The sequence below is a fragment of the Pseudonaja textilis genome, chromosome 1 (assembly GCF_049901715.1).
Source record: "Pseudonaja textilis isolate UNSWEBS1 chromosome 1, rPseTex1.2, whole genome shotgun sequence".
Taxonomy (NCBI): Eukaryota; Metazoa; Chordata; class Lepidosauria; order Squamata; family Elapidae; genus Pseudonaja; species Pseudonaja textilis.
The window spans coordinates 212,069,685-212,088,422 of record NC_141990.1 but is presented as its reverse complement, the minus strand read 5'-3'; the positions used below and the strand labels follow the sequence as shown (position 1 = coordinate 212,088,422).

The 18,738-nt window shown below is 38.2% G+C and overlaps 1 protein-coding gene across 1 annotated transcript in view; it reads right to left on the bottom strand.

The window, feature by feature from the left end:
- ITGB5 (integrin subunit beta 5) overlaps positions 1 to 18,738 on the bottom strand; it is a 77,731-nt gene that overhangs the window by 18,033 nt on the left and 40,960 nt on the right. The window contains exons 9-10 of the mRNA XM_026707946.2: positions 16,885 to 17,019; positions 14,712 to 15,141 (exon numbers count right to left, since the gene is read on the bottom strand). Coding sequence (XP_026563731.1) covers positions 14,712 to 15,141; positions 16,885 to 17,019 — 565 coding nt within the window. The remainder of the gene's footprint in view (positions 1 to 14,711; positions 15,142 to 16,884; positions 17,020 to 18,738) is intronic.

The following is an 18,738-nucleotide window of genomic DNA, read 5'->3' as shown; positions in this document are numbered from 1 at the left end:
CATGTCCACCCAGTCACATGACCACCAAGCCATGCCCACCACCTAAGCCACACCCACAGAACCGGTTGTTAAAAATTTGAATCCTACCCCTGCCACAATCATTACACCGAACAGCTCAGCAGGGCAGCCATTTGTCTGACATGGTATAGGGTTTCCTTCTTGAACAGGTGTTGGACTAGAAGACCTCCAAGGTCTTTTCAACTCTGTATGAAGTCTTTTACTGTCGGCTTTATTCAAGAGTAACACTGTCACTCTTATTATTCAAGACAGACAGACAGACAGACAGACAGACAGACATCCCAATTTATATTTGCAATGAATTATTTAGGAGGGAAGGGACGCGGTGGGTCAGTGGCTAAAATGCTGAGCTCGTCAATCAGAAAGGTCAGCAGTTTGGTGGTTCGAATCCCTAGCATCACGTAACCGAGTGAGCTCCTGTTACTTGTCTCAGCTTCTGCCAACCTAGCAGTTTGAAAGCAGGTAAAAATGCAAGTAGAAAAATAGGGACCACTTGGGTGGGAATGTAACAGTGTTCTGTGTGCCTTCGGCATTTAGTCATGCTGGCCACATGACCACGGAGACGTCTTCGAACAGCGCTGGCTCTTCGGCTTTGTAACGGAGATGAGCACGGCCCCCTAGAGCCGGAAACGACTGGCATGTATGTGTGAGGGAAACCTTTACCTTTATTTAGGAAGGAATTCAATTATTAGATGGTGCTTGCTGAATCTGTCATACTACACACAACAGGCAAGAACGGTAACCAACTAGGCAAGCTCACAAGAACCTAAGCAAGACTTAGCAAAAATCTACGGGCACCTGTTAACTAATTCTTTTTTTTTTTTTGAAAAGTTAGAAAGCCTTAATTAGGAATTGGTGACTATTGTGCATCAAGAATAAAACAATATTCACATTCTTTTCAAACTTTTTCTCATTCTGACACTATGTAATGGAGGAGCAGCTATGGGGAGCTGAGCATAAAATGGTTGGATGGATCATCTTTCTAACAAAGATGCTGCAAGCACAAGTACAAAAAATTACAGTGTGGAAAAAGGTGGAGGACTCAGAAGCTGTCAAGTAGAAAAAGCTTAGAGAAGATCAGAAGGAAATAAAGTTCAGATATCTTAGGGGGAAAAAGTCTTGCATTTATCAAAATTACACCCTGCCTCTGCTAAACTAAATCAGACATCCAAATTCTCAGTCTGCTACTGTGAACGCCAGCAAAGAGCAAACAGAAACTGGAAATATATTATCCTGCCTTGTTGTCCTTCAAGAACCTGGCAGGATATTGTCTTGGCCTCCTGTGCCCCTTTTATGCACTCATGCTTATTAAAATGCACAAAGCACCACAAAAAGGCCCACTCCCTTCATCTCCTCCAACTCTGGCTAAGTCCCAACAACGTCAAATGTACAATTCAAATTAAGAGATTTGGCACAGAGCTAAGATGGCAACCTTCAGGCTGCGGTTTTCTGCAATTTGTTCACCCGGACACACACTGTCGGCATCTTAATTTAAATTTTGTTTAAACTATCAGATAGTAAATGTTTTTCTTACATTTTGCACAGAGCAACAACTACAAAAGTAACTCATTCTGTTTGTATACAGATTTAATATTCTCACCTCGCTCTATGACTAGTTTACTAATTGACGTAAATATGCTCATTAGCCATCCAATTATATAACATATACCAGTGACTGTGGAACATCAACAATACATAAGTGTTATAAAGTGAACCCTAATACATATATATGTACAGCCACCCTTTTGTTAAAAAAATTGTGATATGGATAGATAACAGATCATTTGTTATATGATCATTGAATAGTTATACTCAATATACTCTTAAACATTAAAATTGTAATAACGGAAGGCTGCTTTCATTATTGGTACCATCATATAGGAAATCAAGAATGAGAACACATGGCAACTTCTGATGAAAAGTCAAAACTTTGGCTCAAAATACTACAGGTAGTCCACGACTTACGACCACATTTGAGTCCAGCATTTCTGTTGCTAAGTGAGACATTTGTTAAGTGACATTTTGTCCCATTTTATGACCTTTCTTGCAACAACCGTTAAGTGAATCACTGCAGTTATTAAGTTAGTAACATCGTTGTTAAGTGAATCAGGTTTCCCCACTAACTTTGCTTGTCAGAAGGTCGCAAAAGGGGGAATCACATGACCCTGGTACCCTCATAAATGTGAGCCAACTGCCAGGCATCCAAATTTTGATCACATGACCCCAGGGATGCTGCAATGGTCGTAAGTGTGAGAAAAATGGTCATAAGTCACTTTTTTCTGTGCTGTTCTGACTTCAAACTGTCACTAAATGACCTGTTGTTCAGTCAAGGACTACCTGTAGAATTTAACTCATAGAAAGATGGTCAGACTTTTTTTTAACCGTACATTCAAGCACTATTGAAGGCCTAAATAATCTTCATGCAAATTAACCTTTGTCCAGCCTGGTGCTTTAAATGCTTTGTGTAATCGGGTATTTGGCATTCAAACACAAAAATAATTTTAATAAGAAAATTTTAAGTTTTCTTAAATTTCGAAGGTAAGAAAAAAGCTTGGCCTTGAATGGTGGGGTTTCTATTCTCCAGATGAAACATGGATATATCCCTAATCCTAGCCCTGGCAAAGATTCCGCACAAAGGCTTTCAGGGGTAGCGTAAATCAGTTTTTTTCTGCAAGGACAAATAATCAATGTTCTCAAATATTTGGTCAAATGTTAAAAATATTCTGACCTTTCTATTTCTCAGTTTCTATTTTGGCCTTACTTCACAATAGAAGTGCTATTTAAGAATTACTTATTATATTTATGTTTAAACATCAGGTTATCTGGAGGCAAGGATGACATTTCACTTCTCATTTCACTATGTCAATTGAATTCAACAAGGCATGCTTCTATCTCAATCCAGCATATAAACTCATCTTTTTCCACTTCATGTCATATTAAAGGACCATTGATTTCAAATATTGCGATACTTGCATTAACAATACATTTAAACTGTCATAAAAAAGCACAAAAGCATCAATGTATTTGCCTTCTTCTTTCATTACCTCTGGAGTGAATTCAAAGGTTCCAGAATAAGCATACTGGCGAACGATTAAAAAAATTATCATTAACTGGAAAAAGAAACTCACATTTTCCTCAGTTCTCTCCCTCACATCTACACCTACACACTCTTCCACTTCATTATTTTCCATCTCCGGCACAAACAATACAATGGAAAAAATACAAAAACAGAAACATAGGGCCCCTCCGTTATATAGATTTGACCCAGAAGAAATAGTGAAAAGTTGATTCACCCATTTCTTTGTTCAATTACAACTTGATCACAGAATTATCCATACTTTGCACGCATTGTGCTATGAGGCTGACTGCGCCTTGTCAGAACTGGAACACATTGAGCATGCCAATATTGCATCAGCATTGCAGAAATCCTTATATGCTGAGAACGCCAAAGAAATAGGCGGACATTTATTTATTAAGAGCACTTTTTTTTTCTTTGTAAAGAAAACAAGCCTGCCAGGTCCTCCAGAACAGACTGCTCAAATCCCCTCAAAGGTTCAGAGCATGGTAGCCATTGCATAAACAGATAAAAATGGCCGATCCTGTGGTAATTTTAAGTACTAAAATCTATCATCTAGTCCAAGGGTCTCCAACCTTGGCAACTTTAAGACTTGTAGACTTCAACTCCCAGAATATCTCAGCCAGGAGAGGAATTTTGGGAGTTGAAGTCCACAAGTCTTAAAGTTGCCAAGGTTGGAGATCCCTGGTCTAATCTGCTTATGCAAAACAGGGTTGAAAAAGAAGTTGGAATAAAGAAGATAGTTATCAGCCCTTGCAAATTCCAGGGCCTTAAGAATGTCCTTTTCCCACCTCTCATTGGCACATTCTTGGATCTGAAATTGGATAAGCCAACAACAGCTATGTTGTTTGCCCAGGAAGATAAGAGTTTAGTACTCCTTGGAGTAACACTGAGACTTATTAAATAATCAGAAGTGAAGGTAGAAGGCATAGCTAAAAGACTCAGAATATCAGCTTTTGACACTTGGCTAAGTAATGTAGTCACAGGGAAGGGTCATTTACTTCAAATGTAGTATAACTGTACATGATCCTCAGTGATGAAGAATTTATCCCTGTCACTTTGCCTGCAAAATTAAGTGAAAGGATGCTACGATGTCTAGCAGAAAATTTCACTTTGTCATACTTACTGCTCAACCGTCATCAATATTCCAGTTGCTTTTTTCCCCTGTTCCAGGAGAAATCCGCAAAGAGGTTAATGCTAGGAGGGACCAGGTAGCTTTCCAAAGATTGCTGGGCTCACCCATCAGCCTTGGCTAGTCTAGCCAATGCTCAGGGACAATAGCCAACAAACATCTGGAGGCCATATGTTGCTCACTTTTCTTTGGAGAGCTGTACAACCTTGGCCCAGAGTTCCAAATTCTTGTGCCTTGGCCTTACCAGTAGAAGTCATGCCCAAAACAATAAGGAGAAATCAGCCAACAAAGCACAGAGAATCATCTTGGGTTATCTTTCTGCTTAACCTGAATGCTCATCATATATCCCATGCTTCTTAATTTCATAAATTTGCACATGAGAACGGGGATAAAGAGTGATGCTGATATTCTCGTGAGAAATCGGCATATCTGTGGGAAGGCAAAAATGATGGGCGGTGAATCTTGGTGAATTTTTGTTGCCTTATATCACTCAAGAATTAACTCAATTGCCTGGCAAGCTGCATGCCGTGTATTAACTGACTGGGTTTAAATAAGCCAAAGTAGATGAATAAATTGGAAGTATCACATAATGAGTTGAGATAATAACCTTGGAAGACAAGAAACCACAGCTGAGAGAACAGTCTAATAAATAAAATCTGAATCCAAAGGAGAGAGGGATGGGGGTCAAGGAAATAGTCTCAAAAGAGACCCTCCCTAGTTCCCACAAAGTAAAGGCAGGGGAGGCTTGCAGGGCTCTATTACTGCAACCTTACAATAACGGTTGTGTTAGTACTCATGGTTTTGTATTCTGACTGAACTACCTTGAAGAGCTGACACATCATGAACTGAAGCAGAAGATGCCTTTGTAATTGCCATCTACTTCTGTAGCCTCATCTGAGAAGCAGCTGGCAGGATCAATTGTGTCATGATATTCCCAGGAAGGATTTTTTCTCTCTCTTGGGATTGGATCCAGAAGTGGTATTCAGCAGGTTCTGACCAGTTCTGGAGAACTGGTAGCAGAAATTTTGAGTAGTTCGGAGAACCAGCAAATACCACCTCTGACTGGAGATTTTACTGCATCCAAGCTTCACGTGTACAAAACTCATACCACTTCTTGGAAATGATCAAAGATCTACACATGGAACTGATCAGCTTGTAAGTTTCAATGTGGTTTCACTATTCACTCAAGTCCCGATAAAAGAAATCATCAAAAATAAATACCAACCAGCTAAACACCCAATGGAACTAGCAGAACACTGCTTAACCAACACCTATTTCATATACAAAGGACAAAGATGCAAGCAAATTGAAGGAGCCCCTATGGGATCACCACTGTCACCCGTCATTGCAAACCTGTTCATGGAAGAATTCGAATCCAGAGCCCTAGATAATGCCACCCACAAACCCAAACTATGGTTAAGATACATCGATGACACATTTGTGATTTGGCCCCATGGAAAAGAAAACCTAAACAATTTCCTAACACACCTAAACAGCACACACACCCCAAAATCAAGTTCACTATGGAAATGGAAATGAACAAACAACTACCATTCCTAGATGTACTAATCTACAAAAAAAACAGATGGCACACTAGGACACATCATATACCAGAAGCAAACACACACCAACCGCTACCTCAACACCCAATCCCAACACCACCCAGCACAGATAAACTCCATGGCCAAAACACTAATCGCTGGAACCAAACGCCTGGCAGACAAGACACACATAAAGACTGAACTATGCACCCTGACTAAAGTACTGACAGCTAACGGCTTCCACAAAAGCAAAATCACCGGCTTGATCCACAAAAACACACTGAGACTTAATGGAGACCTAGAAGATGAACAGACCTATGGAACAGCTGTCCTGCCCTACATAAGAGGTACTACAGACAAAATCAGTAAGATACTACACAGGCATCACATCAAGACTGCCTTCAAAACAGACAGAAAAATAGCAGCCATCCTAAGAAACCCCAAAGATAAAATTGACCTGGAAAACCAAGGCATATATGAAGTCCCCTGTGCATCATGCCCAGCCACATACATTGGACAGACCAATAGAAGAATAAGTACCCACCTGGATGAACACAAAAATGCAGTCAAAAAGCTGGAACACACTTCCTCACTACTCCAACACATGAAAGCCACAAGTCATAGAATCGACTTCAGTGGCACCAAAACCCTAGCCACTATAGAAAACTCCAGCCACAGAATTATCAGAGAAGCCATAGAGATTGAAAAAAGACCTGAAAGCATGGATAGAAGAGATGATTCCACCAGACTGTCAATTATTTGGAAGCCTGCACTCACAAACAAAAAAAATATCCACACTACAAGCCAGGCAAACACCTGGGCACAAACAGATCCCCCCTGATACCTCCAGCTCAAACACACCCCAACCAGACACCCAGATAAAACTTCCTAATAAATGATAGCCGTCCATTTCCTTGGAGCCAAGCTGCACTAAAAGCCTCCAATACAGGAAACACAATGTTGCCAGCCAATCAAGACAAAAAAAAGCTACAAAACAGACAGAAGATTTTAGAAACACCAATCAAGCAGAACACAGCAAATTCCAAGACCAATAAACACAGACCAAGACTCCCAACCAATCAGGATGAAGAAAAAAACATTCTGGTATAGCAGTAGGCTAGAACCAATAGTTTTTAACTGAAATGGCTGTGAAAGCCTGACTCACAGACGAACACAATACAGAAGCCTGATGATGGCAGATGAGATTCTGCCAAAACGTTGCTACAACTTTAAAAGCACAACTATAATGACGTGGGAAAATACCTGAACAAAACTGAATACCATACATGTAAGTACCCGCGAAAACTTAAGAAAACAAATACACACACACACACACACACACACACACACACAACTCATGCGTGATGTTGACAGATTCATCCAGATGCTATACAGTTGCTTCCCCTTTGAAAATGAGCCCTTGGTTTCCTGGATGCTGCTTTGGTACCTTTTTCATTTAAAAAACAAAATTAAAAAAATTAAATCTTTCAAAGATTTAATTCTTCCTGATATATTCATGCTAGCTTCAATTAGATTCCTTCCCACACAACAAATGGGGAAATACTTCTCTGCTATTTTTATCACTCTTTACAAACAGACCTACGATGAAGAGTAAACATTATTGTATTTAGCTTAGAACGCATCCAGCATATTTTTAACACATTTTTTAAAACAGTGAATTTAAAGAAAAGGTTTCTGAAAAGTTATGGTAACACTCCAGAAAATGTTAGTTTCATGGTTTTTATTTTTTATTTTGCAGCAAAACAGAATAAATCTATTGAGAACCCTTTGGCCAGTGAAGCTTGTGTAAAATGCAGTATTAATAAGGAAAAGATTTATCAGCTTCAACCATGACAATATCACAAAACACGCCTTAAATTCATAGGTATGCAAGGGTCAAAGCTCTTTATTATACTGTATATGTCAAGTTTGACAGGTATAGAAATACAAGTTGCATTTTCTGATTGATACAAATACAGTGTTTGTTTTAAGGGGGAATATTCCCAAGTTTCCACAGAATGGAAAATTCTGAATTTTGCATAACCCAGATCTGATGAAATCAGACATGCCCTCAGTATTCCTGGAGTTTTGTGGGCATGATATCCATCAACATGATGACTTTCTGGGCAGGAAAATATGAGAAGGTTTTACAAAGCAGGAGGTTTCTGCACTGAGGGAAGAAGGAGAATCCCAAAGGGCTGCATAGTAACTTATTTTTTTTATTATTAAGCAAGGGGCAAGAAAGATAGGCAAAAGAAAAGAGACAAGAAAAACAAAAATAAAACTTGAAATCAAGAGACAGGGAATTTATCAGCATCATAGAATTGGGGTTTTTTTTCAGCGTTTTATTAATTGGTTTTAAAGAGAGCTTTAACAGGCTACTTTAGAGTAGAGATAAATCCAGACAGTTCTCTTCTCTGTTCTTCATCCTGAAGATTACAGGAAGAAGTAGTGAAATATGAGAGTGAGCAACCTCATATCTCAAGAGAGATTTGCCAGACTGGGATGCTAACAAATTGCTTGCAATAGTCAAATCATACTGACAACTTCAAAATACACACACAGAGAGAGAGAGAACATGATATTTTTTAAAAAGCCATAACCCAACAATATTGAGACTCCAAGCATGGTAGCATCTCTTCAATCTAATGCATACTATAATAGCCTTCTTGCTAGAAGTAAAAACCAAAAAGAGGACGCCACTTCCTGCTGCTTATGTCCATGTTCATTATGACTCAGGGGTCTAAACCTTCTCCTCATATTTCACGATGTTAATCCCCTTCACAATATGAATAGAAGCACAGCACACCATGCCTAACCCTTTTTCAGGACCCCGTGAAGTGGAGTTATGTTAAAACAGACTAACATACCCCACTTTTCTCACAGTTTTTACATAGGTCCACAGAAATCATAGTTTACCGGAAGTGTCAGGAGTTAGAAGCATCCCCAAACATAAGAGGGAATTCATAATTTGTTAGCTCTATAAATATTTACAAAGAGATTGTTTTTCTAAGAAGCCAATAAAAATAGTTATATATTTCCCTCTATTTCCTTCTTATAATATTGCTGGAATACTTGAAATGAAGCTATTCACAGATCAAGACAGGGACTTAAAACTATTACCTGGTTTCATTGATTCAGAAATGCAAAAACTAAAATCAGTATGGACCTATGTAAGAACAAATTTACAAATTTATTGAGTTATTATCAAAGAATCAATTCAGCAGAATCAATTCAGCAGACAATTTAACTAAGTTATATTCAACTCTGTAATCCCTATTCAGGGTAGGGTCAGGGTAACTGTATGGAGCTGAGCATTTTATTGGGCAAATATCCTTCCTGATGCCTACACGGAGTTCACAGCAGGTATTTTTCTCTTTGCGTCCTGGGAGAGAAACATCTGCCACTACATAGGATAGAACTCAAAACCTTCTGAGTGAGAGGCGACTGTCTTCATCACCAGGCCACCATGACATTCAATTTAACTGATTTCTATCGTTGGACAAAATGTTCAGAATCGGAATTTTTAATTGCCACTGAGTCAGACACATTTCCTGATGGCTGCATGGACAAATAGAGGTGCTTGCTGTCTCAATGTGCTTTAGTGACTATCTATCTGTAGCTCTTCCAGGGACATTCATGAAATCTCTTTGGTTCCATTCAACCAATTTATCCATTATCTTCCTCCCCTACTTGCCACACAGAGTCATTGGTAATAATCTATCACCCACTGGCATTGCATACCCAAAGTAGGGGAATTTCTGCTTGCTCACCATCCCTTTCAAAATAGGAGTCAGTGCTTATTTGGTCCATGATTATTGGGTTCCTTTTACAATCCACAGCATTCTTTGTAACCAACTCCAGATCTATACTTTGAAGGCATCTTGTCAGTCTTTCTCAGTGTCCAGTATTCCCCACCATACATCATGATTAATCACTCTAATCCTTGTTGTCACTGAAATTGCACGATGGTACCTAAATCTGTCATTGCTTTCCTTCCTACAATGAATCTCGCTGTAATTAATATCTTCTTTAGTTCTTCTTCTTTACTCATTTTGAATCTCAGAAAACACAGCTTACTACCTTATATTCTTCACTGTTAACCACAGGACAACAAGGATATTACCTTTAACCTTGTTAATATTTAACACTTACCAGGATTTTTCATTTTCTATTTTACTTTCTGAATATGTTCTTGTAGATTTCTTTATTGCTGACTACAGTAAGTACATAATCCTGGCTATGTATGTCCAACTGTTGTCACTTCAACATTGTATTTTGATTCCATCTGTCATCACTTCCAATTCTGCCGTTGTTATGGTTGTTGTCCAGGGGGAAAACATGCACCCTTATTTTCACTCCTTTTCCTATTCTGAATCATTCTATATCAATTCGATTTTCATTATAGATTCTTGTCCATTGTGCTGGTTTTTCCGAAGAGTAATCAGGTGTTTTTGTGTGCTTATGAACTTTAATATATTCCACATTCCATGATAACCAACATGATCAAAGGTCACAATACAGCATAAATAACAATAATAAAGCAAAGCTAACTCTCCTGTTTACATTCTCCATAGCTATCTGGTTTTGCATTTAGCTGAGGTTATGTGGGGGGGAGGGGGCAGAGGGAAAGAGAGAAAGAGAGAGAGGGAGGGAGAGAGAAATGATTGAAATAGGATGGTAAATTGCACGTTCCCTGACATCTCTATAGACTGATCTTTTTTTTTTTTTCAGTCTCTAGAGCAGGGGTGTCCAACCGTGGCAACTTTAAGACTTGTGGACTTCACCTCCCAGAATTCCTCAGCCAGTTGGCTGAGGAATTCTGGGAGTTGAAGTCCACAAGTCTTAAAGTTGCCAAGGTTGGACACCCCTGCTCTAGACTGTACTGCTTTGTTCACTATATGTTGACGCTTTATCGTCTCTCCAACAACTTTATACAGTTTCATGTTTACTTCATTTGCACCTGATGCTTTCCTATCTGATAGCTGACCTACTGCTGTCATGCCTCATCTTTTGTGTTTATTGTGTCTCTTCTGGGATTATTCCTGAGTATTCCAAGCTTAAAAGCCAGCCTGGTATAGTTAGTTAAGTATCTGGTTAGAAAGCAGGTGAATGTGAGTTCTAGTCCCACCTTAGACACAAAGCCAGGAGGGTAACCTTGGGCCAGTCATTCTTTCTCAGCCCTAGGAAGAAGGCAAGCCAAACGACTTCTGAAAAACCTTGCCAAGAAAACTTCAGTGACTTGTCCAGGCAATCTCCAAATTGGACATGATTGAATGGCCAAAAACAAAATCCAAGTTTAACTGTAATTTTTTTTTCACCCCTGTGGTTTCTTTGAACCTCTTAAAAAGGCCTCTCATTTTTATTGTCTTGTTATTTATCTCTGTGGATCTCCTTGATTAAGCCAACCCCTCCTAGAGCCCTCTTGTTTCAAATTAAAAACTGGTGTTCATTGTGCATTTTTTGTTGCACAGTGCTTTCATTTTCTGCCTTTATTTATGATATTATTTTCTGCAAACCACTGGATCTTCTCCTTGAATTTATGAGACTATTCTTTCTTGCTCTCTTTTCAAAATATCCCTAATCTCTTCTTACAATTTCTCAGTTTCTCTTCTGAATAATTTAGTCCATTCCTTATAAAGGCCTATACTTTAATTGTATGTCTTCCAGGTCAATTCTTGCTGACACAGGTACTTCTTAATTTACTAAATTTAATCTGTCTATTTCGCACCTATAATTTATGGTCTATTTTATAGGTAGATTTAATTTATGTTGACATAATACCTACAGAATTCCCTGGAGTATAAAATATGGGTAAAATTTGTTGTGGACATTATTATCATTATCTTGTAATGGCACTGGTAGTAGAGTTCAATAGCATCTAGTACTCCCTTCAAATGCTAACATTTGCAATGCGTAAAATGCTTCAACTTCTCCCATTTTTGTTGCTCCCCCAATGATCTTCACTTTTTCTACTCAGTGTATGAATATTCTTATTTTATTCGCATGACTAAATATGCCATGTGTTGCAGGATTTATTCTACCCATGTAGACTGGTTTCTTCTATAAACCACAAGGTCTCATGTTGTCTTGCATGGCATTTGAAGTTCCACTGAATCACTCTGGGAATGTTTCCAGACAGCCAAGTCATCAAACTATAAAACATATTTTTCCCCAAAGCAAAAAGCAAAAACAAAAAGAACCCACCCTTAAACAATACTGTACAATGTACAGTCCAAATCTCCTGACAAGAACCTACAAGCTTCTACCATCAAGTACTGAGGAGGACTTCTTTATTGTTTTTTAAATTATTATTGTTGTTGTTGTTGTTGTTTGCAGAACAATGAACTCATTACCATGTTCTCTTCATTGTGTCTAATTATTTCTACTGCTTCACTGTTACCGATTGCTTTTACAAACCCTCTGTCTGCATTTTCCTCAGGGAATTCTTGTTTTTCCTGTGTTTGAATGCCACCAAATGTAATCAGAGCCAGATTTGATGCTTTTAAAACTAAGAGGATTTGATCAACTTCATCTGCCATTTGTAAAATAAATAAATAAATAAAAGTAGAAGCATAGGAAAAGGAAGGATTCTTAACATGTAGCTCTCTAGATGATGGCGAGGTATGATGAAACCTTCTTATCCAACTAATTTGGAGAAGCTTAGTTGAATAAGTTGGCTTTAAATTACAGTCTAATCAGTGTAGAACTGTTGTTTCATTCCTTTCCCTACTTTGGCAATTTACTTCTCTTATTCCCCATTCTAGTTTAAAGTATGCTATTATTTCCATGCTTATTTGAGAACAGAGCGTGGTGACAGCAAGCCAAGCTTTCAAGGCATGAAACAAACCAACAAACCAACAAATGGTGATCCTTCCTATCAAACAAGGCTTTGTTGTCTTAAGAACATCTATTCCTGTACAGTCTATCTCACATTCAACAGGACACTTTTTATGGGGTTTAAGAGATATGTCTGATACGAATAAGTGTTTTTTATGCTAGAGTTACTGGAACTGAAACAAGTTTTTTTCTTTTCTACTTGCTAGAAAGAGGCTCACCACATAATTATTTACGAAGCCTGTAAAGCAGAGGTTTCTAACCTTGGCAACTATAAGACTTCAACTCCCAGAATTCCCCAGCCAGCTATGTCTTAAAGTTGCCAATATTGGACACCCATGCTTAAGGACTACTGACTGTTTGAACTTTTGTGTTCTCTCTCTCTCTCTCTCCTTCTTTCCCAACCTCCTCAGTAGGAATTCTTGAAAATACATCTAAGCTTTCACTGTAAACAAAGGTTATCATTCCATATGATCATCTGAATGAGGATGGGGGGGAGGGGGGAGAGGAAGTCGAGTCATGAAAGAATGATTTTGCATTTCCTCTCAATTTTTTCTGCAGATGCAATTTTCAAATCTTTTTTTTTTTTTTTCATTTAAACCTTGGACAGTGTTTTTACAGGAATCATGTGTTTCCAGCATGACTCAGGGTCAGCTGATGATATAAATCTATTTTTGTTCAGTTCATTAAAAAAAAAAAAAGTGTCTCGTTTTGCAAGTCCACTTTCCTGTACGATATTTTGTTCTTTGACTTGAATAGTCAGCAAGATTAAATAAAGCCCCAACAGCCCTACAGTCAGGGTGGAATCAGGCCACTACATCTTACTGAAATTCGAAGAAGCCGTTCCAAAGCTGTCCCTTTTCATGTGCATCGTTCCTGGGAATTTTCATGTCCCAGGACTGTAGACACAACATCCTCTGTAGAATATTTCCGTGCATTTCACACAAACAAGTGTCTTTGCCAAAGGAAAGCTAATTCATAAAATCTGCAGCTAGCATTCCCTTCTTGCGTATAAAGCCAATCTAAGACTATAACCTCAGGCAAGCAAAGCACTTGTATACAGCATTCTCCCTCATATTATTTTGTGGGCTCCCTTTGCACTTTTATTTACTTCTTAATCTCATTACCTACCGGTATTAATTATTACCAGGGAAGGAAAAACTATCTAATTTCTCCTTGATTAATGATAATTTTCTCTCTAGCTGGAAAATATTACACTTATTTGATGTAGTGAACACTGAATTTAAGTATGATTCTACCTGATGACAAAATACTGTATGTGCCAATGTAGTAATGTGAAATTACATTAACTTATAGCTTTAGGAAACGATTCCATGTTGTGTGGCTCCCAAATGAATATACATTTAATATAGCTATTAAGAGAAAGGATAAGAGAAAAGTAAAGTCTTAATCTTTTATTCTTATGCCAAACTAGCAACTTTTGTAAGATTTATTGAATGGTGATGAGTAAATCGACTAAATTAGTACAATGAATTTTAAGGGGCGGGGGGGCTGCCCTTGAAGACCATTCAGAAACAGTCCAAAATGCAATGGCTCAAAAACTAATGGAATCACCTTCATTTGTAACACTTCGATTAAGATAATACCTCCACTGAGAGAAGTAGGCTTCCAATACAATTCAAGGTGAGCTTATTAGGCCTTTTACAGCTTAGGATCTAGGCATCTTAGAGACTGCCAAATGGGAATGGTACCATTATGGACCTTGAGGATTACTCTTCTCTATGCTGACTCCCATACTCTAGAACAGCCTACTTAGTCCTATATATAAGAATATCTCTATCCCTTTCTAGTGTCTTTCTAGAGGGGCTTTGGAAAGAACTTGTACAGCTGGATGACACATCCCCTAGTGATTCCTAATAATTGCATGTGCTTATTATGATTGATTGTTGTTATGGTATCTATTGTAATCCTGTTACCATACCATGCTATACTACACTACACTATGAAGTATAAGATGCTCAAAGTCATTCTGAATTGCAGCAGCATTAGCAAGCAAGCAAGCAAATAAAAATAAATAAATTGAGGTGCCGTTTCCCCCTCACCCCCCCGCTTACTCAAATAAACTCTGAGATAATTTAACACATACCTGAGCACAGAATGCCTTTATATCTTGGACAGGAGAAGTCATCACACTCACAAAAGAGCCCGTAGATCCTCCCAAATTCACTTTTATAGCACACACAGCGGTGACAGGAGCACTCCCCACGGCCACTGCAGATACGTTTCCCTTCAGCTTCTCGGCACATGTTGTGGTACATGGCCCCACTTTCTCCTTCCTCGCATTCACACTTGGCTCCTACATGGCCTGGGTTACAGTCACATAATCCGCACACGTGTGTGCCATTTCCACTACATTTACTGCTGTTCTGCTCTATCTGTTTGGTACATCCACATGTGCAGTTGTAAGAAACGGTGACCTCTACAATGTCCCGAAACCAATCTGGTTTGATAGTGAAGGTGTGTGAGATGCTCTCAGCTGGGCACGTCTGAGCCTCTACTGATATCTCAAAGGAAACCTAAAAAAGAATAGTAAGAAGTAAGAGTGAAAAGGCATCAGAAACCTGAAAAGTTACTTATATATAGAAAGCGTCAAAGAATAGAATAGAATTCTTTATTGGCCAAGTGTGGTTGGACACACAAGGAATTTGTCTTGGTGTAAATGCTCTCAGTGTACATAAAAGAAAAGATACATTCGTCAAGAGTCAAGAATTATAAGGTACAACACTTAATAGTCATAGGGTACTATAAGCAATCAAATCATACTAGGAAACAGTCAATATAAATTGTAAGAATACAAGCGACAAAATTACAATCATACAGTCACAAGTGGGAGGGGATGGGTGATAAGGAGTGATGAGAAGATTAACAGTAATAGTAGTGCAGACTTTGTAATAGTTGAACAGTGTTGAGGGAATTATTTGTTTTGCAAAGTGATGGTTTTTGGGAAAAAACTGTTCTTGTGTCTAGTTTTTCTGGTGTGCAGTGCTCTATAGCATTATTGGCACAATTGTAAGCACCCATAATTCTGGTTAATAGTGCAAAGTAAATGTTTGTATACAATACACACACACACACACACACACACTAATCTAGAAACCAGCATGCTAAGGAATGTGTTGAACTTAAAAGTGTTTTTTTATTTCCATATTATATAAAGAATTATTTAGAATGTTGCTCTTTAAAACAAAAACTAAAGACACAATGCTATATATTCAGTGTCATCCTCAGACTTTTAAAATATTTTATTAACTGAGAAAAATACATATGGTCTTTTATAAGTGCGTAGCTGCTTAGTTTTGTAATTGTTAAATGGATTGTTCTACCAACAGTATTTAACTCAATACTATTTAGAGAAGTAAAGACCCTTGGCTTAGACTACAAATAAGTGCTGCCTTTTCTCTTTTTTTCCTACACGGGTACAAATTTGCAAGCTGCCTAGAGAATGCAGAACAGATGTTAGAAAAAAAATAAGTGAGAAGCTTGGTGAAAAAAAACACACACCATCTACTGTCATTGTCCAATAGAATAAAGGAACAGGTTCTAGCAACTGAAAAGAAAGTGCTTTGTGCATTTGGGTATAAGCACTGCCCCAAAAACCTGTTTCTGTGCTTTATGCATGTGGGTATAAGCACTGTTAAAAAACCTGTTTCTGTGGCATCTCAAAATGGTCTTTGTTTGAAAAAGATGGGGGCAAAGGAGATATCATTGTTCTTTTGGAGTCCTTGTGATTCGGTGCTTTTCTGGACGGCAGCCTGCTCTATTTCCCTGTGCCAAATGGTAACATACAGATGGCTCTTGCAGCATATTCTGCTACAAATAATACCAACCACGCCATTCCCTGATTTAAAAAAAGAACACAGAATCAGCCCCCATAACTAGAGAGTAGAGGGGATTCCTCCAAATAATTTAATACCCATTATTAAATATTTGCAACACTATTAACAATGCTAAACAATGTGGCCCAGGCTGGCTCGAATCGGTAACCCCCACCCACAATTCCTTGAGATCTTGAGACAACCTTAGAAGACATCAGAGGAGTAATTTCCCCCTTGAACAGAGGAAAAAAAAATATGTATCAAAAAGTCATAGAGAAAAAGACCGTCAAAAAAATTACAACTGACAAGAGATTCCCTATCACCACCATCATCGAATTACAATAAAATAATGTTTCAATGACCAGCTGCTGCTTCTTTAAAGGAAAGATCACTGAAAATACCCAACTTTCCCCAAACTGACAAATGGAGGTACAGCAAACTCACCGTGTCTCCTATCTGAAGATCTCCACATTTCCTCACTCCAGGATATGATGAACCATCTTGACATGTGGCTGTGAAAGCCAGGTTAATGTCATCAGGACTATCCCAGACAGTTAACTCTACTTTTGATCTAATACTCTAAATAAAAAAAAGATTAATTCATTGAACTGATTTTTAAAGCACATCTATCTTTTTATAACCATAACGCTGTTTCTATTACTTATTCATGATTAAGTAAAAACATATGAACATTGTAAATGAACAAAGAAGCTTTTCTCTTTCTAATTAAAACAGATGAACTGTTTTCTGAGAATTTATTTTGGGAAGAGAATATAGATTCCAGCTATTCAGAAGCTTCCTCAGTATGAAAATATTAGCCACTTTTTTTTCTTCATGAAGGCACCACATCCATATACCAGGGAAAGTTGCAATGTTTAACGTAATTTTCATAAAACGTAAACCATGCAAGTTCTATTTTCAATATTATGCAGCTTCTATGAAGCATCTCCTCCACATAACTTCCACACAAACTTAATCAAAATAAATTGAATACATCTACTATGATAAAGATCTCCTAAAATTGCCTGTTCTTGCTGACTAAAGAATCTCAGAGAATCCTCCATTATTCTGAGGGACTGTCTACTCAGGGGGGTCAAACTGGTGGCCCGCAGGCAGGATGCATCACGTGCAGACCATGCCTACCCCAGCTCCGTGAATGGGAAAAATGTCGTGAAATGTCATATGACGGCAATGAGACATGTTGAGTTTGACACCCATGGTCAACAATATCAAATAAAACAGGGAATGCTGTCAGAACCCTGGTTGTTCTGTAGAGATGATCCAGATGATACACACAATTATTTATATAAATTATATTCAATCACACGGAACCCAGATATCTGAGGTGCTTGGCTCAGGGAAATGGTAGAAAAAATTGTGAGATTAATTATGGAAAACAAGAAGAACTCAAACATATATATAGTGTTTTTTTCCACGACAATGAAGAAACAGTTCCTCTCTGCTACTTTCAGAGTAAGTTCAAGCAATTAAAATCCTAATGGTAAATTGCCTGCAGCCAAATAAACTTGGTCTCTGGATTCCTTCCATCCTTCCGAGGTGGGTAAAATGAGGACCTAAATTGTTGGAGTCAATATGCTGACTCTGTAAACTGTTTATAGAGGGCTGTAAAGCACTATAAAGTGGTATATAAGTCTAAGTGCTGTTGCTATTTGGCTAATAACAGCTGCCAGAATGGATTGGCTAATTAATACAAATTAAATTAATTCTTATTAAGGGTAGGGCCATATGTTTGTCATTTACAGGAAGCTATTTAAGGGGAAAAGTAATAAACCAATCAATTAATTTATTCACTCTCCCTTTTTGCCAGTGCTCCTTTCCTGAGTAAAGTCCCAAAACGTACATCAGCAAATCAATTCAAGGTTTCTTGCATAATGTAGTTATTTGAATCTACTACATATAGATATGATTCTGTAGCAGAAATCATTGAAGAAAGGCATCTTGATAGAAACTGGATAAGTATGATCCCCAAATTTTTTTTCCTGGACTCTCTTCTGACCTTTCATAGCATTACCCATGTATCAGATAACCAGATCCACACATGAAAGGTTCGAGTTGACTATTTTACTGTATTGTACCTATAGTATAAGAATCACCTCTGACTGCTTGCCTTTTCTTGGAAAGAGATAAAGTTTCATGGAACTGGGGGGAGGGATAGCTGTCAAGGATTCATTTATGTGTTTGTTTCCCATTTCTGAACTGCCCATCTCCCTTAAAGAGGGACTCTGAGCAATGTACAATAAAGTATGACTAAAGCAGCTATGCAAGGATTCAAGGCTA